The sequence below is a fragment of the Pelophylax lessonae genome, assembly GCF_965119305.1.
Source record: "Pelophylax lessonae genome assembly, chromosome: 10".
NCBI classification, from domain to species: domain Eukaryota; kingdom Metazoa; phylum Chordata; class Amphibia; order Anura; family Ranidae; genus Pelophylax; species Pelophylax lessonae.
The window spans coordinates 83,905,621-83,923,522 of record NC_138777.1 but is presented as its reverse complement, the minus strand read 5'-3'; the positions used below and the strand labels follow the sequence as shown (position 1 = coordinate 83,923,522).

The following is a 17,902-nucleotide window of genomic DNA, read 5'->3' as shown; positions in this document are numbered from 1 at the left end:
CGTAAATAGTAAAGAGTTTTGTCAAACAAGAAATTTGAGGCTGTGTTTGTACATTAAATTCTAGCCTTTTTTTACCAACATGTAGTTTATCTTTTTTTTATATTCGCAGCCTGCAGAGACCTGGACCAGTGGCTGCAAGAAGTGTGTCTGTGAAGCCAATTCCCTCACTGTTCAGTGTGAGCCATTGTCTTGCCCCAAACTAACACCCATCACCTGCGAAAAGGAAGGCTTCATCCCTGTGACTCGGCCAAACCCAGAAGAACCATGCTGCATGCTGAATGAATGCCGTAAGTTAACATCTTGTCTGTATATTTTATACAATCTAATCACTGATTATCCCATCTACTGCTGTAGGAATACTAACATTTGATCTGTCTGCCCATAGAATGTAACAGTACCTACTGTCTGAACAAGGAAAAAATGTGTCCACTTGGATTTGAAGCTATGCCTGTACTTCTGGAGGGTGACTGCTGTCCAAAATACGACTGCAGTACGTACCTAATTAAGATTTCTCCACTTAGACTCCATACTTATAAAAGCTGTTGGTACTGTTTGAAACATCACATTTGTTTCTATAGGGGATTTTTAGCAATAAACTTTGTGCTGACCTACAATGGATTTAATTTAGTAGCACTTTTGATTATTTCAGACGGAATTTCTCAGTGCACATCACCTTGTAGAAGGGAAGATACATTTTTACCTGCTTGCAATTTTGCAAATTGCACTTATTTGACCATCACAAGCAGAAACATTGCATATTATAATGCTGTACATTTTTTAGTAACCACTTTGGAAAGTGAATTTTTACTTACTTAATTTCAGTGCATAATTAGTAATTACTCAGCATGAACAATAGCTTTGTAGAAAACAAATTTGATGGTATCATCACAATAAGACTATCCTAAAATATTCTCATATTTTTCCACAGTTCCAATGCGAGTCTGTGTTTATCATGATGACATTTATGAGGTAAGAAACTTCTAAACTGCAAAACATTACATTTTACTGAAGGAATAAAAGCCCAAAATGTGTTACAATGATATGACTTAGATGGCAAAATAATGTATATACTGTAATAGAGGAAAACTATTTTTTGAGGTTTTGGATAGCATAGGTTTAGATATTTAGCACCAGAACAGGTGTGGCTGTGAAAATATTTCCACTCCCATTATTTTCAGTCACAACTTTGGTCACCGGGACAGAGAGGGAAGGTGAATCCCCCTGGTGAGGAGACAGAGAGAGATAAAAACATGACAGAGGTTCTAATCCTTTCCCACTCCATTAAAATCATTTTGCTTTTAGATACTCCCTAAATATGTATTGTAGCGATGTGCAAGACAATCTGGTATCTGCTTTAACCAGTTCAGTCCTCATACCTATAGTAGCCTTATGGACTGGATCAATGTTTACAAATGTTTCTGAGTTGTTAGAAATGGACTGAAACTAACTTTATTGTGAAGCCAGCCAGAGACATTGTTGCAACAAAGAAAATCGCTCAATACCCCCATCAACACTAACTTAATCTCTCCCAGGGAGATATTGTTTTCACCCGGTGGGGAGACTGGAGAAAACCATGCCCGCCAGGAGAACACAGTGATTAATGCTAGTGGCTATAATAGCTGCTAGCAATAATCGCATGTAAAATCCTACAGGCTGGTTGCACCCAAGTTGATCAACCAATCAACTTGGGTACATTCAGCCTGCCCGTACACGTTTCGAATCAAATCGAATCTCGGCCAGTCCCCGCTGAACCAGCCAAGGTTTGAACGGTCTATGGACAGCTTATTTGTTGTTATATTCGAGACTAAATTACTTCAAAGTGCAAGCAACCAGAGAGGTCAAAGTTTTTATTTACTGCTTGTACAAAGTGGATTTTGACAATACTCTCTTAAAAAATATTCTCTATTCGATCTATTGACAAAAATATGTCACAATGCAAGACAATACTTTTTTCATAGTTTTACTGTTAATTTTAAAACAACTAGTGTTGCTGTAGATATAAACGTGCACATGATATTTTATAATGTGTCCCTTATTTTGTACAATGCGTGGCAAAATTATTTACCAATGAATTAAATGTTAATTTTTTTTTCAGTTTTGCATATTTATTTAACACTAAAAAAATGAATGAACCCCCATAAACAAATATAGAAAAAAGTTAAACATTATTACTTAAAAAAAAAAAAAAATTGCAGAACAAGAACATATAGGGAAAAATGCAAGGATGGAATTGATTAAGGCTAATTAAGGTTAATAACTTACTAAGAGCTTTGAGTGTGATTCATTTATATATTTTCCGTTTTGCAAATTTATTTAACACTAAAAAAAAAAAAATGAATGAACCCCCATAAACAAATATAGAAAAAGTTTAAGCATTATTACTGACTAAGTCTAATTAAGGTTAATAACTGGTTACTAAGAGCTTTGAGTGTGATTTATTTATATCATTCTGAAACACGTACTGTAAGTCCTCTTTGGGACACTATAATACATGATGTCTTACATATTTACATAATACAAATAGGGGTGATGTACCACAATCATAAATATTTATTTTATCAAATAAATGATAGCATTATATGGAATTTACCCCCCTTTCTTTTTCCTTTCATAGCCTGGACATAAAATCCCTCAAGCCACAGATTCATGTCATGACTGTGTATGCTCACATGACAAAGATGCCGAAACCTTACTGTATATGGTGAATTGCACACCCATTTCTTGCAAGAAGGAATGTGAGAAGGTTAGACCTCAGTCTGAGCAACAACAATTTTAAGAGTATAAAATTCTTATAGTGTCTCTAACTGCTGTTTATTCTTTGTTTTAGGGCTGGCAGTACATGGATGTACAGGGTCAATGTTGTGGTCACTGTGTACAGGTTGAATGTACAATGAAGATGAAAAATGATGAAATTATGACTATTCCGGTAAATACCTTTCTTTTCTATGGTATTAGCTGGTGAAGAACAAGCCCCTACTGTGTTATCCTTCTATGTTTGGCCCTTACTTTAATTTGAGTTTGGTTTGCTTGTCATTTAGAATTGTGTATAATGGACATGCTAAAATACCATATGAGATAAAACTCCACATACATGTGAATCAAAGCTGTGTGTGTGTGTGCGTTTTTGGCATAGGGTATTTAGTACTTATTTGCTTGTTAATAACAAAAAAAAAAAAAACAGCAAGTAGACTAATCAACTGAATTATATTGATTGCTTTAAGAATATTTTCATTTTGTTTTCTAGCCTGGTGAGATCTGGACCACCTCTGCTGACAACTGTACTTACCATCAGTGTGTCCAGAATGGAGACCATTTTGACATTCACATCACAAGCAAGGAATGCGCTGTCCCCAGTGAAAAAGATTGTCTACTGGTAAGCATACCATTTTGCAAAAATAAAATATTTAAAAAAAAATGTTGGTGGTTCAAATATTAAACAACGTTTTGTTATTCCCAGGGCTACAAATATGAGAAGGCTGAAGGGGAATGCTGTGGCAAATGTACACAGGTGGCTTGCGTAATGAAAATGAAGGATGGTACTTCACAGGTTCTGCAGGTACAGCTTGATGAAGCAATGATGTTTAGTGATATACAGTATGCATTCTCATTTAGATTCTGTTGCTTTTGCAGTGCTACTTCATTCCCAACACGAGACATTAATGCAAATAATAAGAAACTGTTAAAAAATGAAATTAAGACTTGGCTAATAGTATAAACAATTTCATAGAATGCAGCTGATTTGCTTAGGCAGTATATTGCATAATAGGAATATAGTAAGTGACCTGTAGGTACCAGATAAAATTTAGCCTATTGAAGGCAGATCAATGAAATGCTCTTTGTCTTACTGAGTAACAGGATGGGACCCATCGGGGTCAGTTTTCCCTGATACCAATATTACAAAATATGTTAGACTGGTGGCCTTTGTGAAGATACATCACCATTCAGGCATCGGTCAGAGTGGAAATCAAAGTCAGTGACACATGCTGGACATGACAACCTGCTCCCCATTAAGACCCATGATCACAGTGTCTACGAAAAATAAGCCTTCAACCACCACCTTCCTTTGCAGTTCTGTGATATCGTGGTAATAAATGCAAAGTGACACAAAGAAAGCTGATGCTGGAAGATGGCACATGGCACATTTTACATGCTTCACTTTCTTTAGCCCATACAAATCTGCCCCTGTAATGAAAGGAATACTTGATTATGTTTGCCCCCTAATCTGAAGGTCTCAGTTTCCCCCTTTTGAGTAAGATAGCATAAAATGTGCTTCACTAGCCACAATCCATCACCCAATATGTGTTAAAGAATATATCAATCACGGAATTCATAAAAGCCTTAAACAGCATCCAAGAGGAAGGCTTTTAGTGGGATGAAATATGGTGGACAACTGAATTAAGACTCTCCGTCTTCAGGACCAAATTAACCACACTGATTGTAAAGCTAATAACTCTACAACTCTACTGAGGTTCCTACATTTTATTCATATAAATATTGTTCTTTTTTTAAACCTTCTAGCCTGGTGAAACATGGAGCCCATCCAATGAACCATGTATCAAATATAAGTGTGAAATTACTGAGGGCCAGTACATTCCTACGGAAATCCCAACACCTTGTCCAAGTGAAGAGTGTCCACTGGTAAGTTTTATTTTTCTATGAAAGGTAAATAAACATTGAGATGTATACAAGGAAAATGGCCCTCTTATTGGGCGATTTTTCATCCTAACATTTCTGTACTACACTAATCCATGATGTTTTCATTTGGAATCTGGTATTCATGAAACACACCTGCTGATGCTGCTAAGACAACATCAATGCTGACTCTCTCATACAGAAAACCTGATGTGAAATACATTCCACTACTAAGCAGTTTCTCATAGCCATCGCTCAGGCTGTAACCTGCACTGGAAGTTGGAAGATAATTAGCAATGCAGGAAATAAAAAAGTGGAAGTTTCTGCTTATCTATAAAGGATTTTGACTTTGAGTTGCATATGAATGCAACAGCCACCCAAAGACACTCAAAGCTGCTTGTTGCTTTACCTTGCTACCTAAGTTAATTATTAGGTTTGTAACTAGGGGAGAAAATTAGGGAATAAACAAAACAGGGAGAGCAATAACAGGGTTTAAACAAAGCATGGAAAAATATGTTTGGCCAGAATGTCAATGTAAAATATGTAAAATATTAAGATAAGTGTTTTTACAACCATCAGCCCACACTGGAAATTTAAATGTACTTATTAATACTAGAAAAGGGGTCTTTTAAATGTATCTCAGATGTTTTTGTTTAACACACAAATCAAATTGAACGCAAAAGCAACTTAAAGAGGAACTCCAGGCACCTATAAAAAAATAAAAGTCAGCAGCTACAAAAAGTGTAGCTGTTGACCTTTAAAAAACAGACACTCCCCTGTCTCACGGTCCAGCGGTAAGCTCACCGCAGCCGTCTTCTTCCTCTGTCCTCCCTTGGTGGTGCCGGCATCTTTACTATGGGCACCCGGCTGTGACAGCTTGCGGCTTCACAGACAGGCACCCACTGCGCATGTGAGAGTCAAGCGGCGCAACCTGTATTGATGGATGTAGTCTTCTGGGACCTGTCAGTGTCCCAGAAGACTGCAGGGGGAAGGGAGAAAGAAGAACAGATCCTCAAAAGTGCCAATTATGCAAGAGGAGCAGGGAACGAGTCCTTAAAGCGGAACTTCCCCTTTTGGGTGAAGTTCTGCTTTAAAACAGCTTGAAGCAACAATCCTGGCATTTATAGTTCCTTTATGTATGGTTTAAGTTCTGTTCATGTTGATTACGCCTATCATTGACCTGTATTTATCTACCATTGGTTTTATATGCTCCAGTTGAAACATCTGACCTGCTGTATACATTGTACACCTTGTTTTTCCTAAATATGAATAACTAATAAAGAAATATAGAAACTAAAACAGCTTGAAGAACCCCATAAATTGCTGGAAGACCCTATGAGCAACTCAGCGGCAAATCAAAAAATTCAGAAGCCCCTGCATTTGACTTGCTTCTGAGTATGATAATCATTGTTTAGCCCTACTGATTCTCTATACATATGTGTGTGCTTTCTGAGTTAATGCAATGTTTACTGTAGCATTAGTAGCTTACTGATTCATTTTATTTTTTGTTTAATCACTTCAGCTCTGGAAGGTTTTACCCTCTTAATGACCAGGCCATTTTTTGCAATACGGCACTGTGTTACTTTAACTGACAATTGCGCAGTCGTGCAACGCTGTACCCAAATAAAATTGATGTCTTTTTTTCCCCCCACAAATAGAGCTTTCCTTTTGTAGTATTTGATCACCTCTGCGGTTTTTAAATTTTTTGCGCTATAAACAAAAAGAACAACAATTTTGGAAAAAAACAATATTTTTTACTTTCTGCTAAAACATTCCCAATAAAAAAATGTAAAAATCTAAATTTTTCATCAGTTTAGGCCAATATGTATTCTGCTACATATTTTTGGTAAAATAAATCCTAATAAGTATATATTGATTGGTCTCAGCATAAGTTATAGCGTCTACAAACTATGGGGTAGATTTATGGACTTTATTTTTTTATTGTTTTTACTAGTAATGGCAACAATCAGAGATTTTTAGCGGGACTGCAAAAATAGTGACGGACAAATCTGACACTAAGTGACACCTTTTGGGGGCAGTGACACCAATACAGTGATCAGTGCTAAAAAAACATGTACTGTACTGTATAAATGACACTGACAGGGAAGGGGTTAACACCAGGGGTTAATTGTGCTCCTAGGGAGTGCTTTCTAACTGTGTGGGCAGTGGATGTACTAAAGGAAAAGAGAGATCTGTGTTTCAGCTTAGCGTGCACAAAATCACGTACATGTATGTGATTTTGCGCAGCCGGGCCACCCTGCTGCAGTATACAGTATATGCGGTGGGTGGTCTGGAAGTGGTTAAAACAGCTCTTTAAAGTGAATCCATCCAAAAAAAAAGCTATAAACAGTTATAGAATTCATACATCCATATATGCTCGAGCATGCCTAGATGAGATTTCCCTGCTGCTGCTATGGGTAAATGTCAGGGCATTTTAAAAAGGCAAAGCTTAGACAATTCCACTACCTTCCACCTATCACAAATTATTATTGGCCTATCAGTACGAGAGACTGCTTCACTAGCCAATAGGTATGTGTGGGAAATGGCAAGGGGTGAGCAATCTTCCATACTACCTGGAAGAGGGGAAAATTATCAAAATATTCCAGCAGAGGGATTGCAATTGCTGCAAGTAATACAAAGATTTTTGGGGTTTTTATTTAGCAAAGCAACACTCCAGAAATAATAAGGTTTTAAATATATTTGTACTGATTTAAATACTGATTATTGTTTCTTTTCTTTCAGGGAACCAAGTTTGAGAAAGCTGAAGGAGAATGCTGTGGCGAATGTATACATGTGGCTTGCGTAATGAAACTGAAGGATAATACTACAAAGATTTTGCAGGTACATCTTAATGAATCATTGCAGATTAGTCATATCATAATAAGCATTGCACCTATGACACCAAAGCAGGGATGACAATTCTGGTACTATATGTCTTATGTAATTTCTGGGATTCCATCATCCATGAAGCAGCCCTCATAAACCTCATTATCTGTGCAAACATATGAAAACATAAAGCAAAATCATTTTGGATTATATGACATGTGTAGCACTCACAAAATTCCAAAATGACATCCAGTGTGGAGGCTTGTTATATGATAAAATGTGGAAAGGAAGTAAATTGGGACATTTTATCCTCAATTCCAAATGTGCCTGCGAATTAGACTCAAAATCTAGTATTTTTATATCTAAGGTTTCTAAATGTATTTTGTTTATATAAAAAATATTCTGCTTTTTGTTTTAAAACAGCCTGGTGAAACATGGACCCCACCAGATCAACCATGTGTGAAATATGAGTGTGAAATTATTGACGGCCAGTTCAACCCAACAGAAATCAGAAGAACCTGTTCAATTGAAGACTGTCCACTGGTAGGTTTATATACCTATTAAAATAAATTCTAATCTAAATTAAAAATGTCACTATAGGGCAGGGGTGGGGAAACTTTTTTCTGCCGAGGACCATTTGGGTATTTATAAAATCATTCGGCGGCCGTACAAAATTATCAACTTAAAAATGTGCCTGTTATATTTAGGTCAAACATTTAATTAACTCACCCCTAATGTGATGGCTGCAACTGCTTCTCTTTGGTGAGGTGTGTGATGTTAGCTGGTATTGATGATGTTGTTATTGGCAACTGCTTTTCCAGGTTTTCCCCCATTAATGCAGAGTTATTAGTGCTCCCCATCAATGCAGAGTGATTAGCGATCTCCATCAATGCAGAGTGATTAGTGCCCCCATCAATGCGGAGTAATTAGTGCCCCCATCAATGCAGAATGATTAGTGCCCCCCATCAATGCAGAATGATTAGTGCCCCCCCATCAATGCAGAGCGCATGGGGATTAGAGCGCCTCCTGATTACACACAGAGCAGGGTTCTTCTACTTACCCGGCACAGGCGCTCTCATCTGAAGTCACGCCTCCTGGACCGACTCCTATGATAGACGTCACCACTGTGCTGTCTAGCATAGGTAGGAGGCGTGACTTTGTATGACAGCGGCCGCGTCGGGTAAGCAGAGGAACCCGCCCTGTGTGTAATCAGGAGGCGCTCCCCCTCCCCTTCCCCTCAGGAGGCAGCCCAATGGCAGGGCCGGATAAGATGGCTTCGGGGGCTGCATACGGCCCGCGGGCCGTAGGTTCCCCACCCCTGCTATAGGGGGTACAACCCTTCTACTGAGTAATTCAATTGTCTATCTCTGCTATACTACAATAGTTTGGAAGGGCATTAGGGGCAAGGAAAACAGGGAAAGCAATATCAAACTGGGAATATTAAAAAATATATATATGTTTCAATAATATTTTGAGGTAATTTGCTGTGCAGAAACTGCTGGCTGCAAAAAGTAAAGAAATGCAGTTGATTTTTCACAAAAACAGTTAGTCCAGCTATGTAATGTGGCATTTTCTTTCAAGTAGTGTATTGCTCATAATAATTAACGTTTCCTTTTTCTCAGGGCTACAAATATGAGACTGTTGAACGAGAATGCTGTGGTAAATGTGTACAGGTGTCTTGTGTTATGAAACTAAAGGACAACACTACAAAGATTTTGCAGGTACAGCACAATTTGTTATTGCTGATGAGTATTAATATAAAAGGCATTGGATCCCTTGCACCTAGAGTAAGTAAGAATGACAATTCTGGTGCTATATGTCTTATTTCTATTCTTCAGAATCAGAGTCTGACCTCAAGTTCTGAAAACGCAGATTTACAAAACATATTTTAAATTATTTGACATCTGCAGCATTCACAAAAGCACTAAACTGGTCCATGGAGGCCTGCAGTGGGATAAAATGTGGGAAGGCATTAAATTGGGACTCTTTATACTTAGGACAAATAGGCCAATCAGATAGCACTACAATGCTGAAAAATTACATTTCACTTTTTTTTTTTTGTGTCTGAGATTTCTATTTTTTAGTTACATACACAATGTTCTTTTCTAGCCTGGTGAAACATGGAGCCCACCTGATCAACCATGTGTCAAATATGACTGTGAAATTATCGACGATCAGTTCAACCCAACAGAGATCAGAAGAACTTGTCCAATTAAAGACTGTCCACTGGTAGGTTTATAAACCTATTAAAATAAATTCTAGTCTTAATTACAAATTTCACTATAGGGGGTACAACCCTTCTACTGAGTAATTCAATTGTCTATCTCTGCTATACTACAATAGTTCATAGATACGTTTGGAAGGGCATTAGGGGCAAGGAAAACAAGGAAAGCAATCAAACTGTGAATATTAAAAAAAAAATATTTCAAAAATATTTTTGAGGCAATTTGCTGCGCAGAAACTGCTGGCTGCAAAAAGTAAAGAAATGCATTTGTTTTTTTTTTTTTTTTTTGAAAAACAGCTAGTCCAGCTATGTAATGTGGCATTTTCTTTCAATTAGTATATTGCTCATAATAATTAACATTTCCTTTTTCTCAGGGCTACAAATATGAGACTGCTGAACAAGAATGCTGTGGTAAATGTGTACAGGTGTCTTGTGTTATGAAACTAAAGGACAACACTACAAAGATTTTGCAGGTACAGCCCAATTATTTATTGCTAATGAGTATTATTATAATAAGCATTGCATCCCTTGCACCTACAGTAAGTAAGAATGACAATTCTGGTGCTATATGTCTTATTTCTATTCTTCAGAATCAGAGTCTGACCTCAAGTTCTGAAAACGCAGATTTACAAAACATATTTTAAATTATTTGACATCTGCAGCATTCACAAATGCACTAAACTGGTCCATGTAGGCCTGCAGTGGGATGAAATGTGGGAAGGAATTAAATTGGGACTCTTTATACTCAGGGCAAATCTGATAGCACTACAATGCTGAAAAATTACCTTTCACATTTTGTTCTTTTGCGTCTGAGATTTCTATTTTTTAGTTACATACACAATGTTCTTTTCTAGCCTGGTGAAACATGGAGCCCACCTGATCAACCATGTGTCAAATATGACTGTGAAATTATCGACGATCAGTTCAACCCAACAGAAATCAGAAGAGCTTGTCCAATTGAAGACTGTCCATTGGTAGGGGTTTTTTCCTGCTAAAATCAATTTCTAGTTTAATTTATAGCCTAAATTTTAATTCTTTCATGTGTCAAAAACCCTTCCAGTAATTACATTTACAAAGGATGTAAGCATATGAAACGGTGTACCCACAATTAAAAATCTTTAAATAAATCTATGTCAATATATCTGAGGTAAAAAAGGCTGAACTGTGTCATTTTTACTGTTGCAGGGCTACAAATATGAGACAACACCAGAAAAGTGCTGTGGAAGTTGTGTAAAGGTTGGATGTGTTATGACACTGCCGGACAAATCTACACAAATCCTGAAGGTAAACCTGTTGCAATATATATATATAAATATATATTAGACATATGTATCTTAGGGAAATACCTTATTGTTGTCTGTGAACATGTTTCAGTAGTTATTTGTATTTTTTAGCCTGGAGAGGTGTACGTGTCACCAGAAGACAAATGTATCAAATATGAATGTACCAGCTCCCTTGACATGAAAGAAAAGACCACAACATGCCCAGCTTTCAATCCTAAAGACTGTTTGGAGGTTAGTATTCATGTAATATGTACTATTTTAAACAATTTACCACAATAATGTGACTAAAATAATATACCAGTAAAACCAATATTTCTTAAGGAAGACATTACCATTTTTTTAGTGTAAACCAGTAGTCTCCAAACTGTGGCCGGGGGGCCGGATGTGGACCTTTGCTTGCCTTTATCTGGCCTTTGGGGCACTATTCCTCCCACTGATATGAAATACTATTCTACCAACTGACATCAACAGCAGGAAAGTATTTCTCTCATTGACACCAACAATGGGGCATCATTTCTCCCATTGACACCAACAATGGGGTACTATTCCTCCCAATGATACCAACGATGGGACACTGTTCCTCCACCTATTACCAAATGTGATGTTTACTCTCACTGATGCCAGGAAAAGTTCCACTCCTGCTGGCCACAGTCAGACCCCCCTGAAGTCTGAAGGATGAAAAACAGGCCCTCTGTTTAAAAAGTTTGGAGACCCCTGGTCTAAATGAATATACCTGTAGCACCACCTCACTAGAAGAGGACTGTCCCCAGAGGTTTCCCTGACCTTGCAAGCCCCCCCCCCCACCCCTGACACCCTGGGTTCTGACATAATTTTACAGAGAAAATGCAAATGCAAAAGTCACCAAAGAAATAACAGAAATTGTTTTACTGAATACTTTTGAGTTAAAAAGGGAAAGACTAATGTGAAATGTGGATATTTCCCTGATTGCAATGTTAGCATAAAACAAAATTATAGAGATATCCAAAGAAATGGCAATAGCAGTGAGACTGACAATAAAGGCCAACAAATATTTAAAGGGGACCCTTGAACTCAGGTATAAGAGGGGGAAAAGAAGTTTTTTTTTTATTCAGCCCCTCTATACCCTGATGCCTCAGGCGAAAATAAATAACAAAACACAATATGTAAAACCTGAGTGAGAGTTCCCCTTTAAAATAAACAGGTTTTGAAAGCTGATTATTTTGTGTGAAGAAGTCCTGGAAGTAAGGGTGTCTGAAATCTTCAGATAGCTATGAAGGGGCCCAAAGATGTCGCTGTGCAATGACGACCAGCAAAAATGGATAGAATGAGCAAGGTGCTTTCCAGTGAAAAGCATTTTGATGAAGTAAAGGGTGGGGTAAAGGTGTCTGCAATCAGTGTCTCTGAAAGCAAAATTAAGGGTGGGCTTCTGCCCACTCACCAATCCTGGAGATACCAAGGCTGTAGTGAAAGGATGTCCCAGAACAGGCTCTTGAAGGACCTGCAGTCAGATGAAGAATGCCCAACTGGCAACCTGATGACCCAGGGGCTTAGCAACGTCTGCATGGGCATAGGAGAAAGTGGCCCTGAATAGCCACTCTGCTGATGAGAGACCAGTAGCTGAGGATCCCCCTCCAGGGATAAGGCTCCCTCATGGAAGGGCCCTCCACACCGTCCATGCCATGGCACCTTCTCACACCAACCAGGGGAGATTAGCCTCTCACTCCTGTAGCTTCGGGACCTGTATCTGAAGGGAGAGAGCCTCTCCCTGGACTGTTCTATTTATCTGCTCACTCAGAATTCTTTCTCTCTCCAGCCAGCTGGTACTTGTAGTTTGCAGAAGCATTAGATCCATTGGGACCTTAGCTACATGTCCCATGATCTCCTGCTTTAAGTAGTGGTCTATCTCTCTCTCTGCAGTCAGGAAATGAGCAATAATCCCTGTGCTGGCCACTGAAGGAAACAAAACTCATTGTAATTTTCAGTAAAGAGTGTCCCATGATGGCAAAAGCAATATAGCCAGAGCTTTGCTACACACCTCAAATTATTACAGAATTTTAGTAAAAAAAAAATTGTCTCGACTTTTGCACATTAGCACTTTTTAGAGCTGATCTGTAACCAGTCGAATTGTAAAACTATTCCTGATGTCAAATTATGTTGTGATTTACGTGGATTACCTATTAATTTAAAAACCTCTACATTTGAACTCACTTTTCAGTTTTCTCTAGTGACAATCAAGGCAGGGAAGCAAGGAATATCTCTGACCACTGTATGTAGAAGGCCCTGTGTGATAGAAAAGTGCAGTTGCTGACACACCACTGTCCTCATCCACAGTAACATTACATTTGCAGACCGTGCAATGTTACTGAGTATGCATTGCCAGTATGTGTTTTGTTAATCCCATCCCCAGACCAATGCCTGTATTCTTTGGCTGGACAGTTTGGCTAGAGCCAATTCTTGGAAATGAATCGCACATAGGAAAATGTAACAAATTAACATGGTGTTACATTTTCAGAGATATGTCATGGCATTGCATTTTTTTAATGGATGATTTTCAGAGTTAAACAGTGAGCTGCAGGAGTTTTACCAATAAAGGTAAACATAAATCAGTTCCCAGCAGGTAGTCTGGTATTTTCACTTAACGGCTTTTGCGAGAGGGGTCTGTCTGTTGATCTGAACACAGTTCTTTGTAACACATTGCCTATAATTGACCACTTTACTATAGCACTTCAAGCAGTGTATTGCTCATGGAAAAAAAAATCAGGCACCCTTGTCTAACATATAGTTTATGCCACTTCTAATGGAAATTTTCAAATGCATTTCCATTGGTTTTGGTAATGGCTCATTTTCACCTCCAAATAACAGCGTTTATGAACATAATATTGTATGGATCATGGTAAAGACTTTATATGGTGTGTATCTTGCTATTGTCCACAAATAAACATACTGAAGAGTAGATCTTCTGGGCTGTTCTTTTTTCTCTATGCAGACTAAACTTGTCTGATATCCCTAAATTAGTTGAATGGGACTGTGCAAGAAAGTCAACACTTTCTAAGTGACACAATAATTATTTGTCTTCTATGTTTTTATCCTTCAGGGTACAATCACGACCACAGAAGATGGTTGCTGCAAGACTTGTCCAAGTAAATATATTTCTTTAAGTAATACTTGTTGAGATGGATAGAAGCTACTAAATGTGGACAGTCAGATGACAGGAACAAAACAGAAAATAGGTTTTGAACAAGCGATCCAGGCTTACTTTTGCTTATCTGTTGAGTAATAGTACACCAAAATGTACAATTCACATTTCTTTCAGTTTTGATGCTTTAACTTTTGTTATACTTAATAGTAAAATACTGTATAGTTACAGGTATCAGATGATCATTTCAAAATCTCTAGCATCAAATTAGAGTTATGCAATGTCAATAGATACCTCAAGAATTTGGTCAAGTAGTGTTTAGGAAAGACAATTGATTTGACATATGCCATATATTGTAAGCCACTATTTACCTCCCATCAAAAGATGACTCTCTGTTTTAAAGTTGATATTTATCCTAAGATTAATTTAAAGGACTGCTGCAATAATTTCACTATAAGTAACATTCTTCATCATTTTCTTTGCAGGTGCCCTAAAAGGATGCCAGGTTCAAAAACAATCTCGACATATCAAGTCTGGAACTTGTGAATCAGATCAAGTTGTGGAGCTTTCATACTGTGGTGGAGGCTGTATGACATCATCCATGTAAGATACTTTTCTTTTGATACTAATTTGCAATTAGTCATTTATAAGATCTGTGCTGGAAATCGATTTTAACCACTTCTGGACCGGAAGGATTTGCCCCCTTAATGACCAGGCCATTTTTGGAGATTCGGTACTGCGTTATTTTAACAGAAAATTGCACGGTTGTGCGACACTGTACCAAATAAAATTGATGTCCTTTTTTCCCACAAATAGAGCTTTCTTTTGGTGGTATTTTATCACCTGTGGGATTTTTATATTTTGGGCTATAAACAAAAAAAGAGTGACAATTCTGAAAAAAAAAATATATATATTTTTCACATTCCCAAAAATAGAAAAATTAAAAAAATAAAAAATAAAATTTTTCATCCTTTTAGGCCAATTCGTATAAAAAAATCGTAATAAGCGTATTTTGATTGGTTTGCGCAAAAGTTATCGCTTATGGGCTTGTGAAATTACCACAGAGACTAACTCCTATATAGAAGGATCACAGGCGCACTGTGATCATTTCAGAGAGAAGAACGGTCTGCTGTGTTTACAACAGTTGACCCTCCTTCTCTCTCAGTCTGGAGCGATCATGGGTATCCTGTGGATCAGCATCCTCATTTCCTAGTGGGAGCGGGAGCGCTGCCGGTGGCACGCACTCGCCTCCCAGCATCATGCGCGCAACCGACGTAGAGCTATGTCGGTTCGCGCAGGAAAGCCAGCCTGCCGCAGTAAATGTGCGGCGGGCGGTCAGGAACTTGTAAGCTACCCCTTAAAATGTTTACCCTAGAGGGGTAAACCAGAACAATTGGCTGTGCTGCTACTGTTTCATGTATAGTATTCATGCTTCCATTCAGAGTAAAACCTGATTTCTCTGGCTGTTACAGTTAATGTATATATATAAATTCTATCAATTACTGTCCTAGGGTGACAACACTGTACTAATGCATTTACAACTTCTAAGGACTGAAAGACACAAAATATATTTTTGCTCTTGGCTTTAGATATACTATAAATGATAAAATCGAAGAGTTGAGTCAATGCATGCTCTGTTGCCTTCCTTTAGCCATTGACTTCAAACATTCATCTTCACTGTCATGTTTAATTACTTTATATACAGCACAAACGGTTAAACATCATGACTGAACTTGGTTTAGACAGAATAGTACTTCACAAAATGATATATGGTACAAACTAATTTGGTTTAACTTACGCTGCTGTTGCCAAAGGATAAGAAAACAGCATTTCCTCTATGGGGTAATGTTACATGTCCATTGATTTTAGCTTAGGGTACTAGTAATTGTTTATTTTTCTACCCATAATATGACAAGATATGACATGGTCTCTTTGTAATGTATTATTCTGAACATGGCTGGCCATTGGAAAGATCAGTTTTTGCACTCATAGTCTCACAATTTAATCTTTTCAGGTACTCTGCTGACTCTAACAAAATGGAGCACAAGTGCAGCTGTTGTCAAGAAGTAAAAACAAGCAAGAAGAAAGTGAATCTGAAATGTCTGGATGGAACAAGTACTGTCTACACATACCTTTATGCTGAAGAGTGTGGTTGTGCGACCACAGAATGTGATAAGGACATTCAAACCTCCATATCACAGCAAGAACAGCAACAAGTCGATCAGGAACAACAGCAGCAAAAAATCAACTGAACAATGACCTGAGTACAGATACACGTCACATATACCGATGAAAGAGAACTTTTGAAATATGAACTATAACTAAATATTAACCAACATCTACATACTCTGGAGATTACCCTCTACCACTGGGCCCTGCTTTGCTTCCTCACTGCCAACATCTCTTCAACGAAGTCTCCAACTGCCCTTCCATTTTAGATATGGCATGGGACTTCTTACTATTGCTGGGTTTTCCTTTAAACAAGCTATACTTTAATATAAATTGTGCTTCCTGGCATCACTTCCTATCATAAACTACAACACAGCAAATATCCTTTCATCCTTGTATACAGAGTCTGTGTTATATTATTATTTTAATGTCTACTTTCCCATTATAAAAAGTTGTTGAACAACTCTTCTATAAAGAGATTTTATTTTTATTATTATTATTTTAATAATTTAAAGCAAATGTAGAAAATATTTAGATTGGTAGATTTAACATACAAAGCATTTTATATATGTTGTGTAGTTTAATTGCTAAAGCCCTGATAAACAGATAGGTAATACAACCTCAGGTCCATTTTTGTATTTCATTAGATGAAGGCAACTATACTATCACTTTTAGAAAATGTGATTCTGTTTACAAAGTAAATACATTTAGATAAATCTATATAGCTAAACTGGATTTCACTAATAGGTGAGCATAAGATTGTACTTTTTTGTATTGTTAAAATGTTCATTCTTAAATTTTTATTTTCTAAGGATGGGAACTTTGCTGTATTTATGTGTTTGAGTGGAAAATTGTGATAGGTGTCTATAGTCTTTCTTGTGGGTCATTGGATCTAGAGAATGTTTTCATCTCCGGAGTAAAGAGTTTGATTTAAATAAAACAATATTTTAAGCATGTTATAATCTTGTTGAGTTTCTTTATATCCTTTATACCTCCAAATTCTTTTTCTACCAAAAAATAACAGTAATACATTTTAGTAATTATAACTGTATACAACATTTTTACTATGAAACTTCTAAAAACATTTTCATATTTACAAAATTAAATGAGCAAAGCACACAATCTAATGCATTATCCACAATACCAAGGATAACTAAAGCTTAAACCTAATTTGTTTATTGTATACCAAAATACAAAAATACAATAAGGTATAAACTATAAGTTTATAAATAAATACCCTTTACAAAGATTTCAGCCTACTAAAAACACTTTTAAAATTCACACATCAACTGTAACAAAGAGTTAAAATTACAATTAAAAAGCCATTGCTAAGTATAACTAAACAATAATTTATTATAGTGCAGCAATGGTTCCCTAAGAAACTTCTGGTTCTTGGTCCTGGTTCTGCCATTCCCAGTGGCGACCTGCAATTTAAATAGCCCAGACAGCTCATAAACACACCAGTAGTAAAAATAGGCTTTATTTAGGCAGTAGTAAGTCCTGTAGGTGGATGTAATGATTAAACATTTTGAATAATAATAAGGTAATCTACATCTCCTCACCAACCACAGAAACAAAGTGTAACGCTCCTGCGTTTTTGTAGTAGGCTGGATTTGCAGCTGCAGAATCTCCACTCAGTAGTCATGTAGAGAT

The 17,902-nt window shown here is 37.2% G+C and overlaps 1 protein-coding gene across 1 annotated transcript in view; it reads left to right on the top strand.

Annotated features, from left to right (window-relative positions):
- The window catches only part of LOC309565516 (mucin-5B-like), a gene marked incomplete at its 5' end in the record, with an annotated part of 64,383 nt that extends 47,699 nt beyond the window's left edge, over positions 1-16,684 (top strand). The window contains 19 exons of the mRNA XM_082270485.1: positions 110-287; positions 386-490; positions 929-969; positions 2,615-2,743; positions 2,828-2,926; positions 3,245-3,373; positions 3,458-3,556; positions 4,519-4,638; positions 7,375-7,473; positions 7,882-8,001; positions 9,081-9,179; positions 9,568-9,687; positions 10,048-10,155; positions 10,537-10,656; positions 10,868-10,966; positions 11,077-11,196; positions 14,039-14,084; positions 14,566-14,683; positions 16,095-16,684. Of these exons, the coding sequence (XP_082126611.1) occupies positions 110-287; positions 386-490; positions 929-969; positions 2,615-2,743; positions 2,828-2,926; positions 3,245-3,373; positions 3,458-3,556; positions 4,519-4,638; positions 7,375-7,473; positions 7,882-8,001; positions 9,081-9,179; positions 9,568-9,687; positions 10,048-10,155; positions 10,537-10,656; positions 10,868-10,966; positions 11,077-11,196; positions 14,039-14,084; positions 14,566-14,683; positions 16,095-16,332 (2,187 nt within the window). The 3' untranslated portion in view covers positions 16,333-16,684. The remainder of the gene's footprint in view (positions 1-109; positions 288-385; positions 491-928; positions 970-2,614; positions 2,744-2,827; positions 2,927-3,244; positions 3,374-3,457; positions 3,557-4,518; positions 4,639-7,374; positions 7,474-7,881; positions 8,002-9,080; positions 9,180-9,567; positions 9,688-10,047; positions 10,156-10,536; positions 10,657-10,867; positions 10,967-11,076; positions 11,197-14,038; positions 14,085-14,565; positions 14,684-16,094) is intronic.
- Positions 16,685-17,902: the final 1,218 nt, after the last annotated feature.